This window comes from Delphinus delphis, chromosome 20 (genome assembly GCF_949987515.2).
Source record: "Delphinus delphis chromosome 20, mDelDel1.2, whole genome shotgun sequence".
In the NCBI taxonomy this organism is placed as follows: Eukaryota; Metazoa; Chordata; class Mammalia; order Artiodactyla; family Delphinidae; genus Delphinus; species Delphinus delphis.
In genome coordinates, this window is record NC_082702.1 from 40,646,790 (window position 1) to 40,671,800 (window position 25,011).

The window sequence follows — 25,011 nt, forward strand, 5'->3', positions numbered from 1 at the left end:
CCCCTCCTCAAACTCTCTCCAGCTCAGGAAGAATGCAGACATGAGAGGACCCCACACACACATACATTGCCTTGCTCATGAGTCACTCCACCCCTCCCTGCAGCCCTTGGGGCTGGCTGCCCCCTGATGGTACACCCCCATCTTCTGGCCCTGACCCAGCTTGAACTTGATGAAAGCTAAGGAACCTCTGCCGCAGAGAAGGCTGTGGGGCCCATCTGGTGTTTTTTCCACCCTGTCAACAGTTTGTGACTCTCCGACGGGTTGAGGGACTCCAGGTTAGGAGCAACAGATAGGGCCCTCCAGGTTTAGGAGGGATCCGATGCTCCTTTCTGAACAGACGCCCCTTGCGTCCTAAGTGCTGTCCATCTTCCCCGCTGGGCTTTGGAGGGGACGGACCGAGGCGGGCCGCAGAGATCTCCGAGCGGGCGGCGCCCCCTGGTGCTCGCGGCGGGGACTGTGGCGCGGGGTGGAAGTAGTGGGGTAGGAACCGAAAGAGGCACGCGACACGCGAGACCCTCCCGGCCACACCTCTCCCTTCCCTCCCCAGGTCTGCCCTAACGGAGTAGCTCCTGAGCGACGGCGCGGGCGGGCAGCTGGGATCTGCCCCCCTCCTACACCGTCGTACCCGCGCGACTTCTCCCAGCCCGCGGAGGCCTGGCAGGGAGGAGCCGGGCCGGGGGCGGCCTGGCAGGAAGCGGCGCTTACCTTCCGCTGCAGGAGGAGCAGGTGGCTGCAGTGCGCGCCGAGGCCCCAGGCTTCCTGTGCTCACCCGCCGCTACCGTTTCTCGTCGGAGCTCCTTGGGCCACCCGGCCGCCGGGCCGGCTGCATGGCCCAGACCCCCGACGGCATATCCTGCGAGCTGCGAGGTAAGCCCTGGCCCTTGTCGCCTTCTTGGCTGGGAGGAAGCGGAGCGGCCCCAGAAAGCAGAGGCCCACCCAGTGCCTCGTGGCACCGGGCAAGCGGTTCCCTCTGCTCCTCGGGAGGGCTTGGCGGCCGAAATCCACTCCACTCCTTCCTCGCTGGCCCACAGATGAGCCCAGGCCCCCTAGCCCGATACAGACCGTGGGCATGAATTGACCTCCATGGGAGGACCAGTTGCCCAGCAGGCTGCCCTTCCACAGGCGAGATCACCAGATTCCTGTGGCCCAAGGAGGCAGAGCTGCTGCTGAAAACCTGGCTGCCAGAGCGGGAGGGTGCTGAGCAAGGTCATGTCCTGGTATGGTGGGGGCAGAGGCTGGGAGGGCCACTGGGGCCCTGGCAGAAAGAGGCTCTTGCCCTGCCCAGGGTGTCAGACACTCTCTCCCCTCAGGCACTGCTGCGATGGAGAGCCTACCTGCTCCACACCTGCCTTCCCCTGAGGGTGAGTCCCAGGGCCCAGCTGCCACCCCTTTGCCCTCCAGCAGCTTCCTTGATGAGGGCTGCATCTGTGGTGGTGTCCTTGCGGGCTCTGCCCTTCCAACAGCTCTGGGCTCCCGGGAGCAGGCAGGACTGGAGTGTAGGCAGGTCCAGCTCTGAGATCCAGGCTGCACAAAGGACTGGGCTCCCAAGAGGGTGGGGCTCAGGCCTTAGTCCAGGCTGACCCAGGCGCTCCGCAGGTGGACTGCACGTTCAGCTACCTGGAGGTCCAGGCCATGGCGCTGCAGGAGACACCCCCTCAGGTGAGACCCCTAGTGCCCCACCAGGGCCTGCAGTCTGGTCTTCCCCTCCCCACAACCTGCCCCACACTTGGAGCCCAGCCCCTGCCCCACCCACCCCAGGTCACCTTTGAGCTGGAATCCCTGCCTGATCTGGTCCTGGAATTTCCTGGTGTGGCTGCCCTGGAACAGCTGGCCCAGCACATCGCTGCTGCCATCAGGAAGGTCTTCCCTTGCTCCACCCTTGGGTGAGGCCCAGCAACTGAGGGGGCTGGCGGGGAAGGAGGGCAGCCAGGGGTGCTCTGGATGGCGCAGTGGGGGACCTCACTCCCAGGGCCTAGAAGTCCCTTGCCCCCTTCTCCATGTCCCTCCTCAGGAAGCTATTCCGGAGGCCCACGCCCCCCTCCATGCTGGCTCGGCTGGAGAGAAGCAGCCCCTCAGAGGCCACCTCGCCCAGCAGCCCCTGTGGTAAGGGCCAAGGTGGGGCCACACAGGGCTTTCAGCCGACCCCCTCCTGCATCCTGACCCCTGGATTTGGAGGTCTCACAAACTGAACAGAGCCACTCAAGGCACAGCCACTACCCAGTTTCGGGCTGATCTTCCTCCATCTCTGACCTTTTGTCTCTCTTTCCCCCACCCCTGCTCCATCACACCCCTGGCACCAACTCAGGTGGCTTTTCGGAGACATACGAGGCTCTGTGTGACTACAATGGCTTCCCTTTCCGAGAGGAGATTCAGTGGGTGAGAGTAGGGCCCTCTCTGGAGGCTCTGGAGACATCTGATCCCCCATGTGCTTTGAGTCCCTCCCTATGCCTTGTATCCCAAGTAAGTTGGAGGTACTTTCTTCCCACCCAGGATGTGGACACCATCTACCATCGTCAGGGCTGCCGCCATTTCAGCCTAGGCGACTTCAGCCATCTGGGAAGTCGGTGAGTGGCCTGCAAGGTCTGTGAAGAGAAGAGGATGCCATGACCCACATTCCTGGGCCTTAGCCTCTCCATGGAGGGGGGATGCTGGGCCTAGGATCTGGCTGGAGGGCCCTGAGCTCTGCCCCTGCCCTTTCTTCCACCCAGGGACCTGGCCTTGAGTGTGGCCGCCCTGTCTTACAACCTGTGGTTCCGGTGCCTCTCCTGCGTGGACATGAAGCTGGTGAGAGCATAGGCGCGGCGGCGGCGGCGGGGGTGGGGGTGGGGGCGTGGCCTGGGGGGCCAGGGTGTAGCCCACTGAGCGCCCCCCATCCTCTGGTTCTCAGAGCCTTGAGGTCTTGGAACAGATTCTGCACATGATGAGTCAGTCATCCCACCTGGAGGAGCTGGTGCTGGAGACCTGTGGCCTGAGGGGGTAGGGGGGACAGGGTAGGGATTGGGGAGGGGAGTCTGGGGCCTTGGGATGGAGAGACTAGTGGCCTGGGGAGGAGTTGGGAATCCAGGGTCAGAGCCTCACATCTGGGGTCTGGTCCCCAGAGACTTTGTCCGGCGACTGGCCCAGGCCCTGGCAGGGCACACGAGCTCCGGGTTGCGGGAGCTCAGCCTGGCGGGGAACGTGCTGGATGACCGAGGTACGGCTGAGCCTGGGGAACCCCCCGGGGGCTGGCGCTGAAGGAGGTGAGACCCATATTGCTGCCCCCATCCTCCAGGCGTGGCTGCACTCAGCAGACACCTAGAGCATCATCCTGGAGCCCTGAGAAGACTCACCCTGGCGCAGACTGGGTTGACACCGCGAGGTAGGTGGGCTGAGGATGGCTGGGGGAGGTGGAGCTGGGAGGTGGGGCAGCCTGATTGTGAGCCCCCTCCTCCACCACCAGGAATGAGGGCTCTGGGCCGGGCGCTGGCTTTCAATGCAGCCTTTGACTCTGCCCTAACCCACTTGGACCTTTCTGGGAATCCCGGGGCACTGGGGGCCTCAGAGGACAATGGGGTGAGTGGCCATCCTTAGGGCGGTGATTGGGGGCGCCGCAGGCAGTGGGGTGTCAGGAAGCTTTTGGTGGGGTGATCCCTGACTCCCTCCCTCCCATCTCCATCCTCCCACCAGGGCCTCTATAGTTTCCTGAGCCGTCCTAATGTTCTGACGTTCCTGAATCTCGCAGGCACTGACACCGCCCTGGACACTGTGAGGGGGTGGTCAGTGGGGGGGATGATTTGTCGGGCTGGCAAGGCCTGAGGCCCAAGGGTCGACTGGAGGGCAGGGCGGGAAGAGGCTCAGTCCCCCGGCCAGTGTAGCCCACACGCTCCTCCCGCAGCTCTTTGCCTCGCTGTCCCGCGGCTGCTGCGCCAGCCTCACCCACCTCGACGCTTCGAGGAACGTGTTCTCCCGCACGTAAGGCGGACGGGGCGGGGCGAGGGTGGGGCTCTGCCGGGAGCCGCCTTCCCACGCCAGGAAGCCAAATGCACCCGCTCCCCCGCCCCAGGAAGTCCAGGGCTGCGCCGGACGCGCTGCAGCTCTTCCTCAGCCGCGCCGAGACGCTTCGGTACCTGTGCCTGGCGGGCTGCAAGCTGCCGCCCGACGCTCTCAGGTCAGTGTCCCTGCCCACGGCCAGGCCCCCGTCTGTGCGGCCACCACCAGGCCTGGCCTCCAGCACCTCACCCCGCTCGTATCGCACCCATGACCCCCCTGGCATCCTGGGCCTTCCTTCTTGCTATTCGCGCTCTAGGGCCCCTGTTCCCAGCTCCCGCCACCCCCTGTGACATTCCCTCCCAGGGCGCTTTTGGAAGGCCTCGCGCTCAACACACACATGGACGACCTGCACCTGGACCTCAGCGCTTGTGAGGTGAGCGCCCGGCCCAGAGACGAGAGCGGGCAGTGGGCCCACACATCGGCTGTGGGGCTGGGGCTGCGAGGCGGAAGCGCTGGGCAGTTGAGGGCCTAATCCCTCCCACCTGTGGCCTGTTGGCCTGAGCTCATTCCACCTTCCACCTTCAGCTGCGCTCCGCCGGCGCTCAGGTGATTCAAGACTTAGTGTGCGACGCTGGCGCAGTGAGCTCCCTGGATCTGGCGGATAATGGTGAGGCCGCCCAGAAACCCATCCTCCCATCATCCTCCAAATTCCCACCCCTCCCACCCCCGCAGCCTCGCCTTGTGCCTGACCTGAGCCACCCCCAGGCTTCGGCTCAGACATGGTGACTCTGGTGCTGGCCATCGGGAGGAGTCGGTCCCTGCGACACGTGGCGCTTGGAAGGAACTTCAACGTCCGGTGCAAGTGAGCCCCCATCTCACTCCTGGGCCTCCCAACAGCACCCCACCACCCGGGTCTCCCGCCAACCGCTGCCCCTGCCCACAGGGAGACCCTGGACGATGTCCTGCACCGGATTGTTCAGCTCATGCAGGATGATGACTGTGTGAGTTCACAGAACCATGCAGGATCCTCAGACGATGGACCCCTGTGACCCCTCTTACTCCTGCTCCCTGACCTGCCTTGCTTGCTGACCCCTGACTCCAACCGCAAATGGCTTTCTCTTAACCCCAGCCCCTGCAGTCTCTGTCCGTGGCTGAGTCGCGACTGAAACTGGGCGCCAGCGTCCTGCTCCGGGCCCTGGGCGCCAATCCTAACCTGACAGCTCTGGATATCAGCGGCAACGCCATGGGGGACACCGGCGCCAAGATGCTGGCCAAGGCGCTTCGGGTCAACACGAGGCTCCGGTGGGCGGGGTCAGAGGGACGGGACCAAATGGGGGAGGAGGGCGTGTATGGAGGGGCTTACTGGGCTAAGGGGCAGAGCTGAACGAAGCGGAGCAAGTGGAGCGCAGGGGTGCTCCAGACGAATGGAAAGGCAAGCGGGGTTGGGTGGGGCCTTGCAGAGCTCCACCCCGACTGAACCCTGGCCCGGCCCAGGTCTGTGGTCTGGGACCGGAACCACACGTCTGCTCTGGGCCTGCTGGATGTGGCACAGGCCCTGGAGCAGAACCGCAGCCTGAAGGCCATGCCTCTGCCACTGAACGATGTGGCCCAGGCGCAGCGCAGCCGCCCTGAACTGACAGCACGTGCCGTGCATCAGGTGGGGGTTCCCTCTCTTCCCCGCCCTCCTCTGTGCCTTGGCCCCACCCCCCACCAGTTCTCAATATCTCTTGTGCCCAGATCCAAGCCTGTCTCCTGCGGAACAACCGCGCAGACCACGCTTCTACTGACTGCACCTCCCACCCGAAGCCACTAGGTCTGGGGTCAGACCCCTCCGAACAGGTCAGAATCCCCTCCCTCGACGTTGAGCACACACAGAAGGTAGGGGATGGGGAGAGCTGTGGTAGCTGAGAGCCTCCATAAGTCTGAGGCTCTGACTTTCCTAGGGCCATGGTGCCTGAATCCTGCTGTCCCAGACAAGTCCCGTTCCTTGATCGGCAGAGGAGCCAAAGACTCTTGAAATAGTTTCCCCAAATAACACTCCTAGTTGCTTTTTTTTTTTTTCTAGTTGCTTTTTTAAAGCATTTTTTTCTTTCTTTTAATTTTGAACTAATTTTAAACTTACAGAAAAATTACAAGACTAGCAAACAGAACTTTTTTTGTCCTGAGCTATTTAAGAGTATGTTGCCAGCAATATGCCCTGTCACCTATGCAAATACTTTACAGTGTGTATCTCCTACAAACCTTTTATTTTTATTTTTTTATTTTCTGGCTGCTCTGCACAGCTTGCGGGATCTTAGTTCCCGGACCAGGGATTGACCCTGGGGCTGCTGCAGTGGAAGTGTGGAGTCCTAACCACTGGACTGCAGGGAATTCCCTTAAAGCATTTAAATAGGCTCCCCTGTCAAAGACAGGAGGTATTTTAAAATCTTCAATCATTTCTCTCCACCCCCAACTGTAGCCCCACCTGTGACTTCCTATTCACAGGGCTTCCCTCCCCTCTCCACTGACCTTTGTTGTGGCCAAACCCAGTGACCCTTTTTCTGGCTTCATCTCCCTCCAGTACCTTGTCTTGGTGAGATGTTCCCCATCCATCCATTCCCAATTCACACTTCTCTCCCAAGCTCCAGAGCCCAGGCATTGTGACCCAGACATCCTGCAGGGGCTTCACATTTTGTGTCTTCAAGTGATCTCATCGTCTCCCACATCTCTCTCTCCTCTCTACCCTGGAGCCCAATCTCGCTGGTGCCCACACCCACCAAATGCTGTGGACAGAGCTTCAGTCCATGTCTCTCTTGGCCACACCGAAGCCCCCACAGACCTCCTTGGTTCTGCCTCTTGACCGACTCTCTCAAACACACACTCTTTACTCCCACCCCAGCCATCCTTCTCTGCCCCTGATCCTTCCTCCATGACTCCTCACTCCCATTTCTCTTCATCCCTCAATCTGTCCTCTAGCTGGATGATGAACAGACTGAACTTCTAAAACACTGACATGACTAACAGCTCTTTTCCTTCCCATTCTGGACACTTAGGAAGTATATATAAAGTACCTACAATGAACTAAAGGAGACATTGCTCTCCCTCCTTGAACAGATAGGGTCCTTAAGTGGCTGTCCTGATGGTATCAGTTTCAGGACCTCACTCACCCTGTTGGAGACCTTGGGAAGGAAGCAGTCAGGGGATGGGGAGGGGACCAGGCTGAGACTGATTCCTCTTGCCCTCCAGGAAGTGAATGAACTATGTCAGTCGGTGCAGGAGCATGTGGAGTTGCTGGGCTGTGGGGCTGGGCCCCAGGGTGAAGCTGCTGTGCACCAGGCTGAGGATGCCATCCAAAACGCCAACTTCTCTCTCAGTGTGAGCACCCCCTCCCACTACAAGGACCCTTCCCCTCTTAGGTGTCAATTTGCAACTCCTTTTCCTCCATGGCCTCCAGATTCTCCCCATTCTACATGAGGCTGGGAGCTCCCCAAGCCACCAGTGGCAGCTGCGGCAGAAGCTGGAGGGCCTCCTGGGACAGGTGGGCGAGGTCTGCCGCCGGGACATTCAGGTGAGATAGTGCCCTTGCCCCAGCCCCACCTCCATATTCAGGCTTGACCCCCATCCATAGGCTTGCCTGTGATATCCCCTGAGTCAATGTTCTGTGAGGGTTGGAGCCTCAAGCCAATTGGTCTGGGCCCCAGCCACACCCTCACCATGCTCTGACCTTTGCCCAGGACTTCACTCAGACCACACTGGACACCACAAGGAGCCTCTGCCCACAGATGCTGCAGGGACCCAGGTGGAGGGAGCAGCTAGAGGGGGTCCTGGGAGGCTCAGGGGGTCTCCCAGAGCTGCTCCCAGAGCACCTGCTGCAAGATGCCTTCACGAGGCTCAGGTAGGCTGGATAGGGCTGGGCTGGGCTGGGCTGGGTAGAGACAGCACACTAACCCTTGCCCTCTGTTGCCGTCAGGGACATGCGCCTGTCAGTCACAGGGACCTTGGCAGAGAGCATTGTGGCTCAGGCTGTGGCGGGTCTCAGTGCAGCCCGGGATCGGCTGGTGAGCAGGAACTGCGTGCTTACACACACACACGCACACGCACATGCACAGCCACTGCCTTGCAGGGGTTCTGTAATGTCTTCTGGGGTCAGATAGCCCAGGGGTATTTCAGGGTTCCCTTTGCACTGACACGACTATGGCTGAGGCCCTGCCTCCCATCTTTGGGGTGCCTGGTATTGCAGGTGGAGAGTCTGGCTCAACAGGCAACAGAGGCAACGCCCCCTGTCATACCGGCACTAGATGGAGGCGAGCCCAGCCCCCTTGGGCCTGGGGAATTGGAAGGTCTTTTCTTCCCTGAGGAGAAGGAAAAGGAGAATGAAGAGGAGCAGAAGGTAGGTGGTCCTAGAACTCTGGGCCTAGAACCCTAGATCTTCCCATCTTGTTCTGGAGTGTAGAAGGAGGGGAGGCAGCTCCCCGCCACCCCAGGCTGAGTTTGTGTCTTCCCCACCAGGATGACAGTCCTCCACAGAAGTGGCCTGAATCCAACCGCTGTCTTCACCTGGTCCCCTCCACTCACAGTCAGGGCCCAGGGAAAGAGAGCTACTCAGGTTGGGCTGAAGTTCCATTAGACCTGGACACCTGGACACGTACATTCACCCCTGTCCCGGGAACTCCCTGACCCTTGAGTGGGCTGGGCCAGGACCCCCATGCAGCGTGCAAAGTTGGGGTCCGCTGTGGTCAGTTAGTACAGGGTGGGACCTGAGCAGACCAGGGCCGGGACACAGCCTCCTCTCACCTCGTTACCTCCCCGCCCCCCCCACCCCTTCCCTACCCCCAGGATGCGCATGCTTGGCGGCGCCGCGCGCCGCTCGGGGCCGCGCTCAGCACCACGGACAGCGGCGGCGGGGGAGGGGCGGGTGGGGGGGCGGGCAGCGTAGCTGGGCCCCTCCCCGCGCCCTGGGCGGGTCCCCCGCCGCCCTAGCGCCGCCGCTGCCACCTCCCTGGGCTTGGCGCTTGGTGCTCTTCTGGTGCTCTCCCCTCAGGTGCTGCTGAGGAACCAGAGCCGGAGCCCGAGCTGGCGGCTCCGGGGGAAGATGCAGAGCCGCAGGCGGGGCCATCTGCTCGTGGCTCTCCGAGCCCCGCCGCCCCTGGGCCCCCGGCCGGCCCATTGCCTCGCATGGACCTGCCACCCGCCGGGCAGCCCCTGCGTCATCCGACCCGGGCCCGGCCGCGGCCACGGCGCCAGCACCACCACCGCCCGCCGCCGGGGGGCCCCCAGGTGAGCGCCCTACCCCCACTCCAGAGCTCGTGAAATTGGGGGTCGTGAGTGGCCCTGCGCCTTACGGGTGATGGCCGGCAGGGAGGTGGGTGCCCAAGACCACCTGGTCATACTGCCGAGTTCTGGCTTCTTCTTGGCCAACCCCCCACCCCATGCTCATGCAGGGTCACGAGTGTGTGGATTTCGTTCGGGGAGCGCTTGGGTGTAGGACTCTGCCTCAGGTTGGCCGCTGCATGGGTAGATGTGTGAGAGGGGGCGTCTGTCTTATCCTTCCTCCCCCGGGGTTAATGAAAGATGCTGGGCCCCTGGCTGTGGGGACAATCCTGCGTTTACTGCACGTCCGGTGCGGGTGTGTGTGTGGGCTGGGTACTGGCGCGGGCAGTGGGCACGGGGCCAGAGGCGGGGAGGAGCCGGCTTGAGGCCCCCCAGAGGGTCTGACGCAGCAGCAGGCGCCGCTGAGCCGGCAGCAGGCTGGGTGGGGTGGGGTGGAGGGTACTGCAGGGAACTGTTTGGAGCAGAGGGGGTGGCAAGTGGGAACGTGTGACCCAGCGGGTGCGTGGGCTCTAGCCTACTGCTGACCAGGTGGTTCAGGGTGTTTAGGATACTCTGTGGGACAAGCATGGGTGTGAAGTGGTTATGTCCAGGGCCAACTACAGGCGAGGGGGGTACGTGAAACCAGCATCTCTGCCCACCAGCTGCACAGTGGGAGAGCTTGTGTCAGCAGCCCTATAGGGTCACTGCAGCTCCCAAGTCCTGGAGTTGCCCAGAGCCTGCCGTTGGACAAGGAAGGTGGAGAGAAGTCACAGTTGCACTCAGCCTGGAGCCTTAACCCTGTGGTGTTCCTCAGGTGCCCCCGGCCCTGCCGCAGGAAGGGAATGGGCTCAGTGCCCGTGTGGACGAGGGCGTGGAGGAATTCTTCTCCAAAAGGCTGATCCATCAGGATCGCCTGTGAGTAAGGGGCAATTGCAAGGGGTGGGAGAGAGTGGAATGCTCCATGGGCCTTCCCACTTACTGCTGGCTGTCCCCACAGCTGGGCCCCCGAGGAGGACCCGGCAGCCGAGGGGGGTACCACCCCTGTCCCCCGTACACTTCGAAAGAAGCTGGGCACTCTCTTTGCCTTCAAGAAGCCTCGTTCAACACGTGCGTCACGGCCTGACCTAGAGACCAGCCCTGGGGCAGCTCCCCGCTCTCGAAAAACCACACTTGGGGACTTGCTTCGGCCACCAGCCCGTCCTGGCCGTGGTGAGGAGGCTGGGGGGGCTGAGGGGGGCACCAGCAGCCCCGACCCTACCCGCAGGAGTCGGCCTCGGTACACTCGGGAAAGCAAGGCCTACTCCATGATACTGCTACCTGCTGAGGAGGAGGAGACAACGTTGGGTGCCAGACCTGACAAGGTGAGGCCTGGTGACAGGGAGTGAAGGCTCTGCAGGAACAGTGAGGGCAGTGGGCTCTCTCCCCACTCAGGTATCTCTGTCCCCAGCAGCAGCCCCTGGAGCGGGGAGACACAGAGCTGGCCCCAACCTTTGAACAGCGAGTACAAGTGATGCTGCAGAGGATTGGCGTGAGCAGAGGCAGCGGGAGTGCCGAAGGCAAGAGGAAGCAAGTGAGCTGGGAAGGGACACACGTGGGAAGTGAGGAGGCAAGTGACACGTAGCTTGTTTTGTGTGGGTGATTTATGTGACCAGGAGGAGACTCATGACAGGTCTGTCGATTCTTTCCCCTCCCCATAAAAGTCATCAGAGTCAACCTTTCTTCTCTCTTGGCTTCTACCCTGACCCAGGCCACTGATACCTCCTCCTTGAAGTGGATGGTCTAACAGATGATCTAACAGACATCTGGCTTTGCCATCTGCATTTGAAATAGCAAATCCTCCAGGGGCTTCCTCCCTCAAGACATTGCCCTAACTCCTGATCCTGCCTCAAGGCCCAGTGGGGTCTCAGCCCTGGTCACTGCTTTCACCTCGCTGCTCTCAACCCCGGTTCATCTCAGAGCCTCTACACAGGTTCCTCTGTCTGGAACTCCTCCCTGCCCCACTTCCAGCCTCTCATCCCCACCCATGGGCTACACCAGGTCCCTCTTCATCCATCCCTGTATTTCCCTGTGGGCCTTCCTTCACTCTCTTCCATGGCCCCCCTGCTAATGCCACTCTCTGATCGCAGTTCCTAATAAGAACCACCACCCTACGGACTATCCCTTTAATAACTTCAGGAAAATAAGAAACACAAATGAAGTGAAACTCAGCTTGAATTTAGAAACATTAAGGTATAGAAAGTGAATCACAGAATTAAGAAATTACTTTCTGTGTCTGTGCTTGCATATGCTTCTGTGTGTTAACTGTCCACCATCACAGACTGAGCTCCAAGAGGACCAGGACTGGGTTTGCCATGTTCTTGCCCAGCCCACGGTGGGCATTTAGTGGCGGTTATAACAAGAATGAATAAAAGGACAAGGCTAGCATGAGGGTGGGACAGGATCAAACTTAACTTCCCTATTTCCTACAGAGCAAAGATGGAGAGATCAAGAAGGCTGGCTCGGATGGTAAGTGGGACCCTGGTCTAGGGCAGTACATTTTTGGGGAGGAGATAGACCCCAAGGGGTTTGCTCTCCCTGGCAGAAGAGTGGGAATAGCCATGTTTTTCTTCCCCTCACTAAGCCTAAGCCCCTAGCCCTGCCTTTGCAGGTGACATTATGGACAGTTCCACAGAGGCTCCTCCCATCTCGATCAAGTCCCGCACCCACTCTGTGTCTGCTGGTGAGTGAGGGCCACTGTATATGTTGGGGGTCATGCGGGGTCATGCAGGGACAGGCTGGAGGGGATCAAACCATTGGTCAGGTTCACTTCCGACGCCTGGCCCAGGTCTTGGCTGACACCTTTCTCCCTGCAGACCCTTCATGCAGACCTGGTCCAGGGGGCCAGGGGCCCGAGTCTGCCACCTGGAAGACACTAGGGCAGCAGCTGAATGCAGAGCTCAGGGGCCGTGGCTGGGGTCAACAGGATGGTCCAGGCCCCCCCTCCCCTTGTCCCAGCCCAAGCCTCCGAAGAGCCAGCCCCTCCCCAGACAGCCTGGGCCTCCCAGAGGATTCTTGCTTAGGCTCCAGGAATGAAGGTAAGCAGGTACCCTAACCCCCACCCAATACTGGGCTAGGGCCTGGAGGAGTCCCTGCTGGGAACTCAGCTCCTCTGGAGACCCTGAAAGTGGGAGGCAAGGGCTGGAGCGGGGGCAGCTGTTGGGACCATACCCTGATACCCTGGCCTCCCCCAGATGGCCAGCTGAGGCCGAGGCCTCTCTTGGCGGGTCGACGAGCAGTGTCTGTGCATGAGGACCAGCTCCAGGCCCCTGTTGGTGAGGGGAGACACCTCCATGTGTGCTTGAGTGCAGGAGGAGATGGGGGAGGGGGGGGCTCCCTTCGAGGCTCTGGTCCTCGGAGGGGGCCACCAGTGGCGTGAGGGGTTGAGAAATCAGGGAGCCAGAGGCCAGGAGCAAGGGTCTGAGAAGCCTTTCCTACTAGCCCTGGCTCTACCTCCACAAAAGCAACCTCTGCCAGGGGTGGGAGGATGCTGGGGAAGGGGGAAGCTCTGAAGGCAAGTGTGCGTGGGGGTCGAGGACAGGCAGCAAGCCCTTAGCAACCCTCCCCAAGTCTTTCTGTATCCCTCAGAACGGCCCCGGCGGCTGCAGCGCTCCCCTGTCCTCAAGCGCAGGCCAAAGCTTGAGGCACCTCCATCTCCAAGCATAGGTAAAGGGGGCTGGAGCCAGTTGGGTGGGCGGCAGGCCTGCTCACTCCAGTCCTGACCCTTCCTCTCTCCCTGTGCAGGATCTGGCCTCGGAGCCGAGCCTCTACCCTCACAGTCTACAGAGCCCTCAGACCCTGAGCGGAGCCCACCATCCCCAGCCACAGACCAAAGAGGCGGCGGCCCCAACCCCTGACCTTCTCCTTTCCTGCCGCATGAGATTATTTTATTAAAAAACTTAAAGGAAGCTGGTGTGAAGCCCTGTTTATCCACCCCCAGGCACGGACCCGTGCACGCATCCTCCCACGTGCTCACGACCCCTCACACCTGGGTTAGTTCAGCCTCTGGCTGTGGCTCCATCAGAAAGTGCAAGGCCCAGGCCACAAGCTGGGGAGGGAGCCTGGGAAGAGAACCATGGTTGTAAGCCAATGGAGACTGGGACGGGTAACCAAGAGAGTGGGGGCACCCCCCAGGCACTCACCTGGCAGCTTGGACCTGGGCACACAGGGAGGGGCAGGGTGGCTCGTACTCATATTGGAAGGCAGAACCGTCACGATGCGTCTTTGCGGGGTCCTGAAGGGGGCGGGTATTGTGTCTGGAGAGGAGCCAAAAAGCAGCCTAAAGGCCAAAAAGGCCCCTAACCTCATCCAAGGCCAGCCCAGCCCCATTTTACCCTCCAGTTGTAAGGGGTGCTATGCTCACCCAGACAGAGCTGGACTCCAGGGCTTCCTTGGTGGTTCTTGTCCTTGGAGAGGGCTGCCGAGTCTTAGGGGGTAACTCTAGCTTCTTGTACTCCAGACTAGGTCTCTGGGCCATGGTTACAGGGGCTTGGTGTAGACTGGGGGCATGGCCAAGGGGTGACAGACTTGGGGTGCAGCTCAGGGGTGGGGAGTTGGGTACATGGCTGGGGTGTGGGGAACTGGGGGGCAGGGGGCCATGGGCTGAGCAGATGGCTGACAGGGGCTGGGAGCTGCCCTTCTGCGCTGGGTCTGCAGCAGCCAAGGGCAAGGCAGGTAGAAGGCTGATACTGGCACCACTTTCCTCTGACAGCATATGGCTGGGTAGGGCAGGGGCTCCTGAGGAGGAAGGGGACTCACCATGGGCACAGACCTCTCAGCTCAGACTAGCTGAATGACCTGTGAACATAGGCCTGCAGGAACTGTGTTCACCTCCCCACCCAGCTGTGCACGCTTTCACAGCATCCTGTGTAGCCCAGGCATCTAACTGATAGACAACACCAAGAGCATGGGGCCTGAGCACCAGCTTACCTGAGGAACTGGGTGAGGAAGGAGGAGAGGAGATGAGAGTCAGCGATAGGTCCTGTAGAGCCGGGTGTGGTGGGGGTAGCTCAGGGCCTGGCGGTCAGGGGAGGCTTATCAGCACGGAGGGCACTGGGCATGCAGGCACTCACTCCCCTCTTGACCTCTCCAATCCTCCTTACCCTGTGACCTCTGACCTGGGCCCAGAGAGCTCAGGATTTGCTGGTCATTCTCAGAGATGTGCAGCCATAGGCTGGGGACAGAGTACACAGCTTCTCCCTGTAGGATGAGAACATTCAGTTTGGCCCTTGCCCAACTCCCCACTCCGACATTTCCCAAGAGAAGCCCCAGACTGACCGTGGCTCTGCAGCGTGAGGCCGCCCAGCGGGTGAGGGGGGGTGCTGTGCAAGGGCCTGCCAGCATCAGACAGCTCTCAGCCAGGCTCACTAGCGCCCCCCGATGCTCCTGGTCCTCCTCTACCTCATCCAGAAGTTGGGACAGTGAAAGGCCTAGGGACAGAGGACCCGGGGATGGGCTGAAGCTCAAAGAAGAGGAACTGGGGGGGGGTGGGGGGGGGGAAGAGCTTATTAAGGAAGCAGAGGGCTGATGGCTGGAGAGATCACTCTTCAGGGAGTATGGGCAACTGACCAACCCCTATAAGTACCTGCACTGGGGGAGGTGGACTCTGAAAGGTGCTCCCTAGAGAAACAGAGGGAACAAGCCTGAGAAAAAATCCTGAAGCCTATCTGATAACACAGATTTTCCATTCCCTGACCGAACCACACCTGACCCAAGAGCCCAACCCCAAACTCACTGCAAGCAGTCATAGAGCTTTTTCCGCACATCCGGGTCCTGGTTGCTGGGAAGGAGAAGTAGGAGGCAGTCAATATAACTAGGAGCCCAAGGCCTATGCCAACGCCAGCCAGGCCTGGGTGGGGAGTACAGCTGGAGGGTGGAGGCATCACTTACCAACCAGTCACCCGTTCCCGGGGCTGCTCCGTGGGCAGCAGGCTGAAGCGGTCCACCTGGAGGTAGAACTCCGCGTGCTGGAGGGGTGAGTTCAGGGACCGGGTTTCAGGAGTTGTCAGGAAGTCGGGCCCAGTAACCCACCGAAGCCAGCCTCACCACTCACCGCGCCTGCCTCGGCGACTTGGACGCGGACCCCGCAGTTTTGCAGTAGCAGCAGCCGGCCTTCTGCCCCTCGAAAACCGAACTCCTTCTCCTCCCTGCAGCGAGCGCGATCCTCACTAACGCGCTTGCCTGAACACTGCCCCGCCCGCCTGGGGCCCGCCCTCCTGAAACCCGCCCACTTCGGGCTCAAGGCTCGTGCTCTCCCACCGGATTCCAATCTTCCCAGGCTCCGCGGAGCCTCTCTCACCAGTCCGAGGCGTTCAGAGCCTCCCGCGTCACCAAGCATCGAATACTGTGGGTCCCGTCGGACACAAGTAGCGTGGCCCCTTCAGACGTGTCGGGAGCGCGGGACGGGCCCGGGGCCTCGGCCTCCTGCAGTACCTGACGGCGACGACCTGCGTCAAACCCACCGCACGGGGCCCAGCACTGGTCTCCGGGCCCTGAGAACGGGGTGGGGACTCACCTTGAGCAGCTGCCCCGCCCGCGGGCTTGAGAGTGCCTCTGACCCTAGAACCAGCTCTCGAATCCAAGGCCGCAGAACCAAACTCCCCAGGCTTGCCATTCCCGCCGCTGTTGCCAGCCGAGCAAACCGGGACCGCGCTTCCCGCGAGCGCTGCGGGCCCGCCTCTCCTCGGAAGAGGAAACGTACGGCGGCTGGGCGGGACCTGAGGTCGAGGTCCCGCCCATGAGCGTGCCCGCGCGTGCGCACGAGCGCGTCCTATTCGGGAACTTGTTTGCAGACCCGTGTTGGTTCAACTGTATGCTGTCCTGCTTACTCTTACCCGAGCATCTCTCCAAGCAGCGACCGGGCGTTTGCGCCGTTCTTCAAGACTCCTGTGGCACTGGGCAGGAAGGGGCCAAGGGCTGGCTCCGATGGAGTGGGAGGGATCTGGGGCCTGAGGCTGCAGCCAAGGGTGGTCCGAGTGGGTGGCTCAAAGCCACTTCAACGCCTGTGACCCCAAGGAGTTCAGCAATTATTTGTTGTGACTCAGTTTCCTCATCTACAAAATGCGCAGTCTTGTTAGGCCAGTGGAAATAAAAGTACATAGCATTCACGCTTCCCTGGTGGCGCAGTGGTTAAGAATCCGCCTGCCAATGCAGGGAACACGGGTTCGAAACCTGGTCCGGGATCCTACATGCCGCTGAGCAACTGAGCCCGTGCGCCACAACTACTGAGACTGCGCTCTAGAGCCCGTGAGCCACAACTACTGAGCCCGCGTGCCACAACCACTGGAGCCCGTGCTCCACAACAAGAGAAGCCACCGCAATGGGAAGCCTGCCCACTGCGACGAAAGAGTAGCCCCCGCTTGCGGCAACTAGAAAAAAACCCGCGCCCAGCAACAAAGACCCAACACAGCCAAAAAAATAATTAATTTTAAAAAAGATTAACATGATAAATTACAAAAAAGTACACAGCATTCAACAAATACTTCCCTGTCTCCCCCCTCGGATTGGCCAAGCCCCTCCCCCAGATTCCCGGGACGCGGGGACCGTAGCGTAATGACGTAGAAGGACGCAAAGGTTCTCCCACCCTTATCTCCGTTTCCTAGGAAACGTGGACTCCGCGTTCAACTCCCCGTCGCTGCCCTCTTGACGTCACGGTCCGGACAGGGGGGCGGGGCGAGTGCTACCTCCAGGGGCGGGGCGGCGCGGGCCGGCCGGGCTGTGCACCTGCGCCTCGGCGGTCCGCCTGGGGCATCATCCCCGGCCCGCCTGGCCCCGCCATGGCCAGGCCGCAGAGGACTCCGGCACGCAGTCCCGACAGCATCGTCGAGGTGAAGAGCAAAGTAAGGGCCCCTCCAGCCCCGGCTCCGGCCTCGGCCCTAGGAGCTTCCAATTCCCTCATTCTCCCCTTCCTGACTCGTTGGTCCCGACCACCTTTTTCTCTCCTCCATCCTCCACGTCCCATTCTCCGGCTTTTCTTCTCGCTTTCCCCCATCCATCCTCCTTCCTTCTACTGCCGGCCTCAAGAGTCCCTCTGTGGCCTGGGTACCTGAGGGCGGGGAGAAGACCTTGGACAGCGTCCCTTGTACTGGGTGCAAGGCTGCAGCTGTTGTGAAGCACCCCCCCCTGTCTTTCTCACCCCTGCCACCTTCGGACCCGTGGTGAGAAAGGGCACGGACTCCATCCTAACCCCTCCCCGCCCCCCCACCCCGGCCTCCAGTTTGATGCCGAGTTCCGACGCTTCGCGCTGCCCCGCGCTTCGGTGAGCGGCTTCCAAGAGTTCTCTCGGTTGCTGCGTGTGGTACACCAGATCCCGGGCCTGGACGTGCTGCTTGGCTATACGGATGCTCACGGCAACCTACTGCCCCTCACCAACGACGACAGCCTGCACCGGGCCCTGGCCAGTGGGCCCCCGCCGCTGCGCCTGCTAGTGCAGAAGCGGGGTGAGGAGGATGGGGTACAGTGGGCAGCCTCTGTGGGGTAGGGTGACAGGGCAAGTCTAGAAGGGTTAGTCCATGCCCAGTGTGCCCAGGCTTCACCCTCTGCAGTCCCTGCCCTTGGCCTGACCTCCAAGTGGCAGGAAGTAGCTACAGTGCCCCCTTCCTCAGGCCTTGGCCTGATGGAAAAGGGCCCAAATGGGAAAGCAGGGTCTCTGATCTCAGCGTCCCCCTCTCCTGCAGCAGAAGCTGATTCCAGTGGCCTGGCCTTTGCCTCCAACTCTCTGCAGCGGCGCAAGAAAGGGCTCCTACTTCGGCCAGTGGCATCCCTGCGCACGCGGCCACCCCTGCTAATCAGCCTGCCACAAGATTTCCGCCAGGTTTCTTCAGTCATAGATGTGGACCTACTGCCTGAGACCCACCGACGGGTGCGGCTGCATAAGCATGGTTCCGACCGCCCCCTGGGTTTCTACATCCGAGATGGCATGAGTGTGCGCGTAGCTCCCCAGGGCCTGGAACGGGTTCCAGGCATCTTCATCTCCCGCCTGGTACGAGGGGGCCTGGCTGAGAGTACAGGGCTGCTGGCAGTCAGTGATGAGATCCTCGAGGTCAATGGCATTGAGGTAGCTGGGAAGACCTTGGACCAAGTAACAGACATGATGGTCGCGAACAGCCACAACCTCATTGTCACTGTCAAGCCAGCCAATCAGCGCAATAATGTGGTGCGTGGGGCATCTGGGCGTCTGACAGGGCCTCCTTCTGCTGGGCCTGGGCCTGCTGAGCCTGATAGCGACGATGACAGCAGCGATCTGATCATTGAGAACCGCGAGCCTCCCTGTTCCAATGGGCTGTCTCAAGGGCCTCCATGCTGGGACCTGCGCCCAAGCCGCCTACTTCCTGATGCCCGCAGCTCTCTGCCCTCCCTGGATGATCAGGAGCAGGCCAGCTCTGGCTGGGGGAGTAGCATTCAAGGAAATGGTAGTGGCTTCAGCCTCTGACAGGCAAAGATGCAGCCCCTTGCCCTTCCCGGCTGCTGGGACATGGCAGGGACTTCCCCAGTGGGGTTTTTTAGCTTGCTCATGGGGCCCTCTCAGTCTGGGGAACATTAAAGGTTTTCTACAAATGCAGTTATGGTCCTTCTGTTTCCCAGCCCTAGCCTCCTCCTTGATCTCACAATCTTGCCTTCTGGCCTGGACATGAGGCAGGAGTGGAGGAGTGATAAGGGCAGCAGAGAAACCTTCCTGTAGTCAATCAGCAGGAAGGACACCAGGCTTGGCATTTCTAGGGTGAGAAAAGCTCTTATGGAAACAAACTCCACTGTGTACAAAAAGTTTAATTTTGACAAAGGGGTTAAGAGGCTGGGATGGCCCTTCCACAGCCACCAGTGACTGGGAAGAGTGCTCTGGGGATACTGCCCACCCACTGCTCCTGTCTTCAAACTCCACTCTATGATGGGGCCCAGTCCTGCCCTTTATAACCATGTAGCGATCCTCAGTGAGACCCCTGACTCTATCCCCATAAAAGGGCTCAGGCATCCATCTTCACAAAGACCTTGGGGCGGGAAAAGATCTTGATGGCTTCCTCTACCTGCATCAGCTTCCGGTCCAGCTCAGCACGATGGCTCTGGGCTCTCAGTGAATCCGCCCCAGCAGGCAAGAGCACCAGCTCATGCAGCAGCTGGCTCTGGCCTACAGGGGCCCCAGAACAGTAAGTGCTGGGCAGGGGAGCATGGTCCCCAGTGGGTTCCCCATCCAGCTTCCTTTGGCCACATACTCACTCTGGAGCAGATTGCTCAGTGTCTCCAGCCGCTGGTTCTCAGGCATGCAAGTGTGGCCAGGCGGCATGGCCGGGTCCGGCTGGCTGTGCTGACGGGCCTCAGCCTCCTGCCGCCACAGATCCCTCCGCTCCAACAAGCTGCGATGCAACAGACTCAGGATTGATAATCCCAGGGCAGATGCTGGCTCCCACCCACCATAAGTGTCCCTTACCCTGGGTGTTGGGCAGTAGGACCTACTAATGGGGAACGTGACCCTTCTGTGTGGCGTTGTAGTGCTCCTGGGCCTGCCGTTGCTGCTCCAGCACCTGTGCCAGGACTTGCAGCGAGCGAGAATGACGCCGGGGGGCCCTCTTGGCAGTGCGAGCATTGTGGGTAATGAAGTCCACACTTGGGCCTGGGCCCTGCAGGACATGGCAAGCATGATGAGATAGCACTGTGTTGTGCCCCTGAACCTCCCCAGGATCCCTGCCCTACCTCCCAGCCCTCACACATCCTCTCACCTTAGCATTGGGACCTGGTGGGGTTAGCTGGGGACTGGGGACACGGGGTGGTGGGAACCCAGGGCCGCAACGGGAATGTGCCCTCAGGAAATGGGCAGGCTCTGTCCCAGAGGCAGGGCTGGGCTCCTGTAGGCCAAGGCATAGCAGAGGGATCAGTCAGGCTGAGGTCAGGGTCTCAAGCCATAAGACCAAGACTCTGCCCTTCCTGCCTTTCAGGATCTTTCTCTATCACCAGTCCTCTGGAATTGGCCTCCTTCGTCATGAAGGAGGACTTCTCCTCATCAGCATTTAAACATGTGTGTTTCTCACATCTTTAAGAAAACAAATACCCCTCCTTCTATCTCAGTCCTGGCTTCAGCCACCATTTCTTTTTTCTTTCCTTCCTAGCCAAGATTTCTGGCTCTGTCCCCACCAAGGTCACCAACAGCTGGTCTCCAAGCCCTCAAATCCAGGGTCACTTCCCTGGTCTCATCGTCCTCTGCCAGATCCTCAATAACTCCTGGGTCTCACTCCTGACATCCGCATCTGATTCTCCACCTGCTTGCTGGACATATTCCCACTCCCTGCGAGTCCCATAAATGCTCCTGATTCAACACATCCACATATGACCTTATTGTCTTTTCTCTCAATCCTGCCTCTCCGTCTCAGACCCGTGGACAGAGAAGTGGTGCCACTATCTACCCAGATAGAATCCTACCACCATACATACCCCTGCCCCTGCCCTTCCCATTGTCCTTAGAAATAAAGGTAAGAAGTGGATTATGTGGCCCTTTATGATGTGGGTACAGGTGACTTCTTGGCCTAACCTCACGCTCTTCTTCCCTCACAGTGAATTGAACACAGCATCCCCACTGCCCACACTCCCTCTGGTCTTAGGACTTCTATCCGTGAGGTTCCATCTCTATAGAATGTTCTCCTCCATCCTCCCCTGGCCTAATTCCTACTTGCCCCTCAGAATCACCCAGCCATCATCACTCCTGAGAAAGCCCCCCAGCCCCACTCTGCAGCAGAACCAGCTATCTCTTAGTCCCCTGTTACCTTAGTTCCCTGCGGTTTTCCACCCTCCTCATAACTCAGATCAGAGTATAACTGTCAAAAAGATGGGCAATACTTCTGGCTGCCTGAGGCAGGTACCTGCAGCTGGGCCTTGACATGGGACTTCACTTTGTCATACTTGGGTGAGCGCCAGAGAGCCTTCAGGGGCCTGGACTGGTCCTGCTCCCGGCTGTGCTCCTGCTCACGGAAGCGCCTCTGGATCTCCCTGATCCGCCTCAGGTTCTCCTTCTCATGGTCTTTAGGGTCCTTCCCTGGGGAAAAGATGTTGCCAGGCTCTGCCCTACATACAGCTCATGCAATCCAACTCACAACAGAGAACACACAGGCCCACACCCTGCCTCCCACAGAAGGATCTCCCTGACATCTCCATCTAAGTCCACCTCGTCACCTTGTTCCCTTCCTCACACAGTAATTATCTTCTTCTATTCCTGATGATTTTCTACATTTTTTATTGCGAAGTATACCATTAATCATCTTGCATATCATATTCACCAGTTCACTTGTTTATTGTCTCTCATCTTGATTCGATGATGCTCTTCTCCAACCTTGTTTTCCTAGCACCTATAGGGCCTGGCACACAGGAGACACTCAAGAAACAACCTTTCATTGATGCATGAATTAATGAAGCTGAGCTATGGGTTTTCTGGGGGATACCTCATCTAGTCCTCTCCTGCGAGGAAGAAGAGAGGACTTTTATAGTCGGGGAAACTAATAGTCAGAGAGGTAAAGCCTAAGCCTTCCTCAGGGAAGGAGAAGCAGCTGCTTTTGATCTCAGCTTTGACTTCAGACTCGCCCCGTCCCTTCTGTCCAGAACTTACTCTTGGGAGAGGCCCCTGGGCCTAGGGAAATACCCCCGAGCTGCAGCAGCACGCCACCCACGCCGCGCCGGCCACGCTCCAGGATTTCTCGGGCTCCGGGACCGATGTGGGGTCCGCGGGGAGGGGTGGCGTCTAGGTCGGGGTCCGGAGTCAGCAGGCCCAACTTCAGCGTGCTTCCCTCAAGGCGCCCTTGGGCTGAGAGGCCAGACGGGGCGGAGCGCAGAGTTCAATGGTGGAGCTGGGCCCGACCCTTGCTCTGGCTTCGCCAGGGTGAGGCACCCCACAACTCACCCGAGGCCGGCCGCCGGTAGTAGTCAGGACAGAGCGTAGGGTCTGGGGGGATGGGCCCCGAGATGCGGGAAGGACCCTCGCACATGCCGCCGTCGTCCTTCTGCAACAATGCACCGAGGCCTGCCGGGCTACGCATCTCCGGCCCCGAACCCCCTTCCTCAGCCCAGTACCTCCTCCCTGGACCCGGGCCCTGACCCCAGCTGTGCCGCCTTGCCTGCGTTCCTGGCCCTCGCCCCGCCTCCCGACCCTGGCCTGCGCTCGCCACCTCCGCTCTCAGCCCACTTCCCTGCCCCGCTGGCAGCCCCTCCTCACCCGGGCAGGGTACTCACTCAAGCAGTTTCACCGCCCACTGCCGCCACCCGACCTCTTTGCTGTTGCCAGGTAACAATGGTTTCCGTCCCTGAGGTCAGGGGCCAATGCCCCTGGCGCAAAGCCTTCTGGGGCTTGTAGTTCCAGCTGAGGGTGGGGCCAGACCGGCTGCCAGTTGCCCTTCGCAACCCGGCCCTTCTCCGGGGTCAGCTCACGGTCTACCAGTCTAGGGTCCGCCCTCCACCTCCCACCCGCCACGTCCCCCAAGCAACCGTCGAGGATGCACTGATCCTCCGCAGCCATGGCCTCAGCAGGGGCTGAGAAGCGGCCAGGGGCCCAAGAGGGAACAGCATTGGGACAGTCACAGCTTACGGAGGTGCCTGGTGGCCATGCGCAGAATTCTGAGGTGACCATTAGGCTGTCTAGCCTTCAAACACTTGGCCACAGAGCTTTAGGAGACCAGCTTCTGTGCAATGACCCCCTAACTGCCAGGACAGGCTCCACAGCCTGGGAGGGGCATGGGCTGGTGCCCTTCATCTGTATTTGGTATCTAATGGCTGATCCCTGTATCCTTTGCCTGGCCATGGTGACCAGTTACCTATGTGTCACCTCTAGTGTCCAGTTATGGGAGACCAGTGCCTAGAGCCAGCCCATGAAGCCTGCCAAACCCAGGGTGAAGACAAGTGTCCAACAGGGCCAGTCTCAGAGCCAAAGATCCAGGAGGAAAGACTCAAGCTGGAGGAAGAGAGGCACAAGCCAGAGGTGCAGGCACTAGAGGAGAAAGGCCCCAGGCCTATGGCCTCCATTGTGAGGACCAGTCATGGTCTGAAGAGGAAGCTGGTCAAGTGAGGGGGCTTTCAGAGGGAAGAAGCTGAAGGGCTGGGGAGGTGGAATGGGGGTGGATTCCGTAGGATTCCTAAATTGGGCATTCCTGCAGTGTACATACTTATCCCCTGCCGCCACCATCACTCCTCCCCTCTTCTGTCCCTCAAGAGCTCTGATGTAGGGAACATCCAGAGAGGGAGTCTCAAAGCCTTGTAAGGGGCTGAACTCATGAGCTCTTGGCCCCTGTCCAGCCCCGGGCCTCACTGACCAGGAAAGGGACAAGAATCTGGGCCTGGGGTGGTAGGTAGACAGGGCTATTCCCTAGGACAGGGCACAGGAGCCAAGGCTGGAGGCTGGCTCCTCAGGACTTCTTGTCCCCTAGCCTCCCAGGACCTAGCCACCAAGCCCATCCTAGGGCTGAAGCTGAGCTGCCACAGGGGATGCCGCTGCAGAGGGAGGAGCGGGAGAGTAGCCAGAGTGAGCCCTTGCCGTCTGCCAAACAGCACAAAAAAGCCAAGAAGCGCAAGAGTGTGGGAACCCCAGTGCTCCCTGTGGTGGCCAGCACAGTGTCTGCGTCCTCAGAGACCTTAGGACTGGAGCGTGAGTGGCATTCCCCGGGCCTTCCCTTTATCCCCCGCCTGCTGGACCCCTGACATGGCACAGCTTGGCGCTCCAGCACCTACCCTGCCCCGGGTCCTTGCAGGAAAGGCCCAGCGCCTGCGGCCCCTGTACCAGTACATCAACTATTGCAACCCTGAGCTGAACCAGGCACGGGAGGGGGACAGGGAGGCCGAGGCTGAGGTGAAGCCTGAGTCGGAGCTGGCCCTCATCCCCAAGGAGACAGGTGTGGAACAACTGTAGGCCTTGCTGCCCACGGCAGGTGAGCTGGGCTCAGGCCTCACTTTGCCCTGCCCCAATATGTTCATGACCCCCACCTACACTCTGGTTCCCCTGGGAGAGGAAGCTGGCGAGGAGCCTGGGGGTTTGCCCAGCCTGGGCGTCAGCGGTTGCCTCAAGGCTGAGATGCTCAAGTCAACTCAGGTGGACACCAACAAGATGCTAAGTGTCTGCGCTGCCCCACTTGCACCCCCACCCTCTCCTCAGTACAAGTGACTGTCCTGCCCCACTGGGGGCTCCCCTTCTCCCAAGCCTGAACCAGAGCAGCAGTCTATGGCCCTAGGCACTCAGGTGGAAGAGGGGATTCTGCCCCTACCCCTACTTGGGATCTTGGGTTTGCTAAAAATAAACGTTTTTCCTTTTCTCAGACTGTGATCCCCCAAATAAGATGCCTGAAGAGGGAGAGGCTGGGAAGAAGGGTGGAGGATTCCCCAGTAGAGTGAACTGGATTGCCCAAGAACTTGACAGAAATATAGATTCCTGGGCACTACCCCAGGCCTAAATGAATCAGAATCTGCAGGGGCGGGGCCTGGTTCTGTGCATTTAAAACCTCCTCAGATGAACCTGAAGGTCAGACAAGATAACAGTGGGGATGGAAAGGCGGTTGGTAAGGAAGAACTTGGGGAAGAGAAAGGAAAAGAACTGTCACGTCATGGGAAGCGGGTGCTTGGCCTTGCTCCCTGTCTCCCAGGGAAGGGGCCTGCGTTGATCTGACCTTGAGGGGACCAACACTTGGAATCTTCCTTCTGAGGTGGCAGAGTTCATTTGCCTGTCCCAGGAGGGGCAGCTCTCACAGCTGGACCAGACTTTGC

General features: G+C 60.1%; 5 protein-coding genes across 8 annotated transcripts; 3 read left to right on the plus strand and 2 right to left on the minus strand.

The window, feature by feature from the left end:
* Positions 1-703: 703 nt before the first annotated feature.
* CARMIL2 (capping protein regulator and myosin 1 linker 2) lies at positions 704-13,202 on the plus strand. The gene is made up of 38 exons (XM_060000929.1): positions 704-867; positions 1,123-1,217; positions 1,311-1,361; positions 1,597-1,659; positions 1,759-1,883; positions 2,012-2,103; positions 2,306-2,376; positions 2,491-2,564; positions 2,709-2,784; positions 2,888-2,976; positions 3,099-3,193; positions 3,272-3,358; positions 3,440-3,552; positions 3,667-3,744; positions 3,875-3,951; positions 4,043-4,147; positions 4,333-4,402; positions 4,555-4,636; positions 4,735-4,831; positions 4,913-4,970; positions 5,099-5,271; positions 5,464-5,626; positions 5,707-5,808; positions 7,195-7,323; positions 7,403-7,516; positions 7,683-7,843; positions 7,919-8,006; positions 8,189-8,338; positions 8,458-8,554; positions 8,990-9,225; positions 10,073-10,173; positions 10,256-10,619; positions 10,706-10,828; positions 11,727-11,763; positions 11,906-11,977; positions 12,111-12,332; positions 12,883-12,960; positions 13,039-13,202. The coding sequence occupies exons 1-38, from the start codon at positions 828-830 to the stop codon at positions 13,149-13,151; spliced, it is 4,161 nt and encodes a 1,386-aa protein (XP_059856912.1). The 5' UTR covers positions 704-827; the 3' UTR covers positions 13,152-13,202.
* Positions 13,202-16,084, minus strand: ACD (ACD shelterin complex subunit and telomerase recruitment factor). Of its 3 annotated transcripts, none has more exons than XR_009517777.1 (12): positions 15,809-16,026; positions 15,593-15,726; positions 15,347-15,440; positions 15,184-15,260; positions 15,029-15,073; positions 14,879-14,913; positions 14,572-14,723; positions 14,397-14,493; positions 14,224-14,310; positions 13,658-14,031; positions 13,437-13,550; positions 13,202-13,355 (listed from the first exon to the last, which is right to left on the minus strand). XR_009517777.1 is itself a non-coding variant. In XM_060000928.1 (12 exons), exons 1-12 carry the CDS (start codon positions 15,905-15,907, stop codon positions 13,277-13,279), a joined length of 1,365 nt encoding a protein of 454 aa, XP_059856911.1. In that variant the 5' UTR covers positions 15,908-16,084; the 3' UTR covers positions 13,218-13,276. The 3 variants fall into 3 exon arrangements, 2 of the variants coding, with proteins under 2 accessions (XP_059856911.1, XP_059856910.1); XM_060000928.1 differs by having other exon boundaries at positions 13,218-13,355; positions 13,437-13,528; positions 15,809-16,084; XM_060000927.1 differs by having other exon boundaries at positions 13,218-13,355; positions 13,437-13,528; positions 14,412-14,493.
* A 712-nt stretch (positions 16,085-16,796) lies between these two features.
* PARD6A (par-6 family cell polarity regulator alpha) lies at positions 16,797-18,847 on the plus strand. 2 transcript variants are annotated; one of them, XM_060000719.1, is made up of 3 exons: positions 16,797-17,132; positions 17,510-17,732; positions 17,970-18,847. In XM_060000719.1, exons 1-3 carry the CDS (start codon positions 17,070-17,072, stop codon positions 18,722-18,724), a joined length of 1,041 nt encoding a protein of 346 aa, XP_059856702.1. In that variant the 5' UTR covers positions 16,797-17,069; the 3' UTR covers positions 18,725-18,847. The 2 variants fall into 2 exon arrangements, with proteins under 2 accessions (XP_059856702.1, XP_059856703.1); XM_060000720.1 differs by having other exon boundaries at positions 17,973-18,847.
* A 181-nt stretch (positions 18,848-19,028) lies between these two features.
* On the minus strand, positions 19,029-22,438 carry ENKD1 (enkurin domain containing 1). Its single transcript, XM_060000718.1, has 7 exons — positions 22,169-22,438; positions 21,878-22,072; positions 21,138-21,310; positions 20,004-20,129; positions 19,741-19,904; positions 19,504-19,640; positions 19,029-19,414 (listed from the first exon to the last, which is right to left on the minus strand). Exons 1-7 carry the CDS (start codon positions 22,302-22,304, stop codon positions 19,254-19,256), a joined length of 1,092 nt encoding a protein of 363 aa, XP_059856701.1. The 5' UTR covers positions 22,305-22,438; the 3' UTR covers positions 19,029-19,253.
* Positions 22,439-22,778: 340 nt separating this feature from the next.
* C20H16orf86 (chromosome 20 C16orf86 homolog) lies at positions 22,779-24,415 on the plus strand. The gene is given in 4 exon segments (XM_060000721.1): positions 22,779-22,883; positions 23,093-23,322; positions 23,655-23,902; positions 24,006-24,415. Coding segments are annotated over 4 exon segments (993 nt in total).
* Positions 24,416-25,011: the final 596 nt, after the last annotated feature.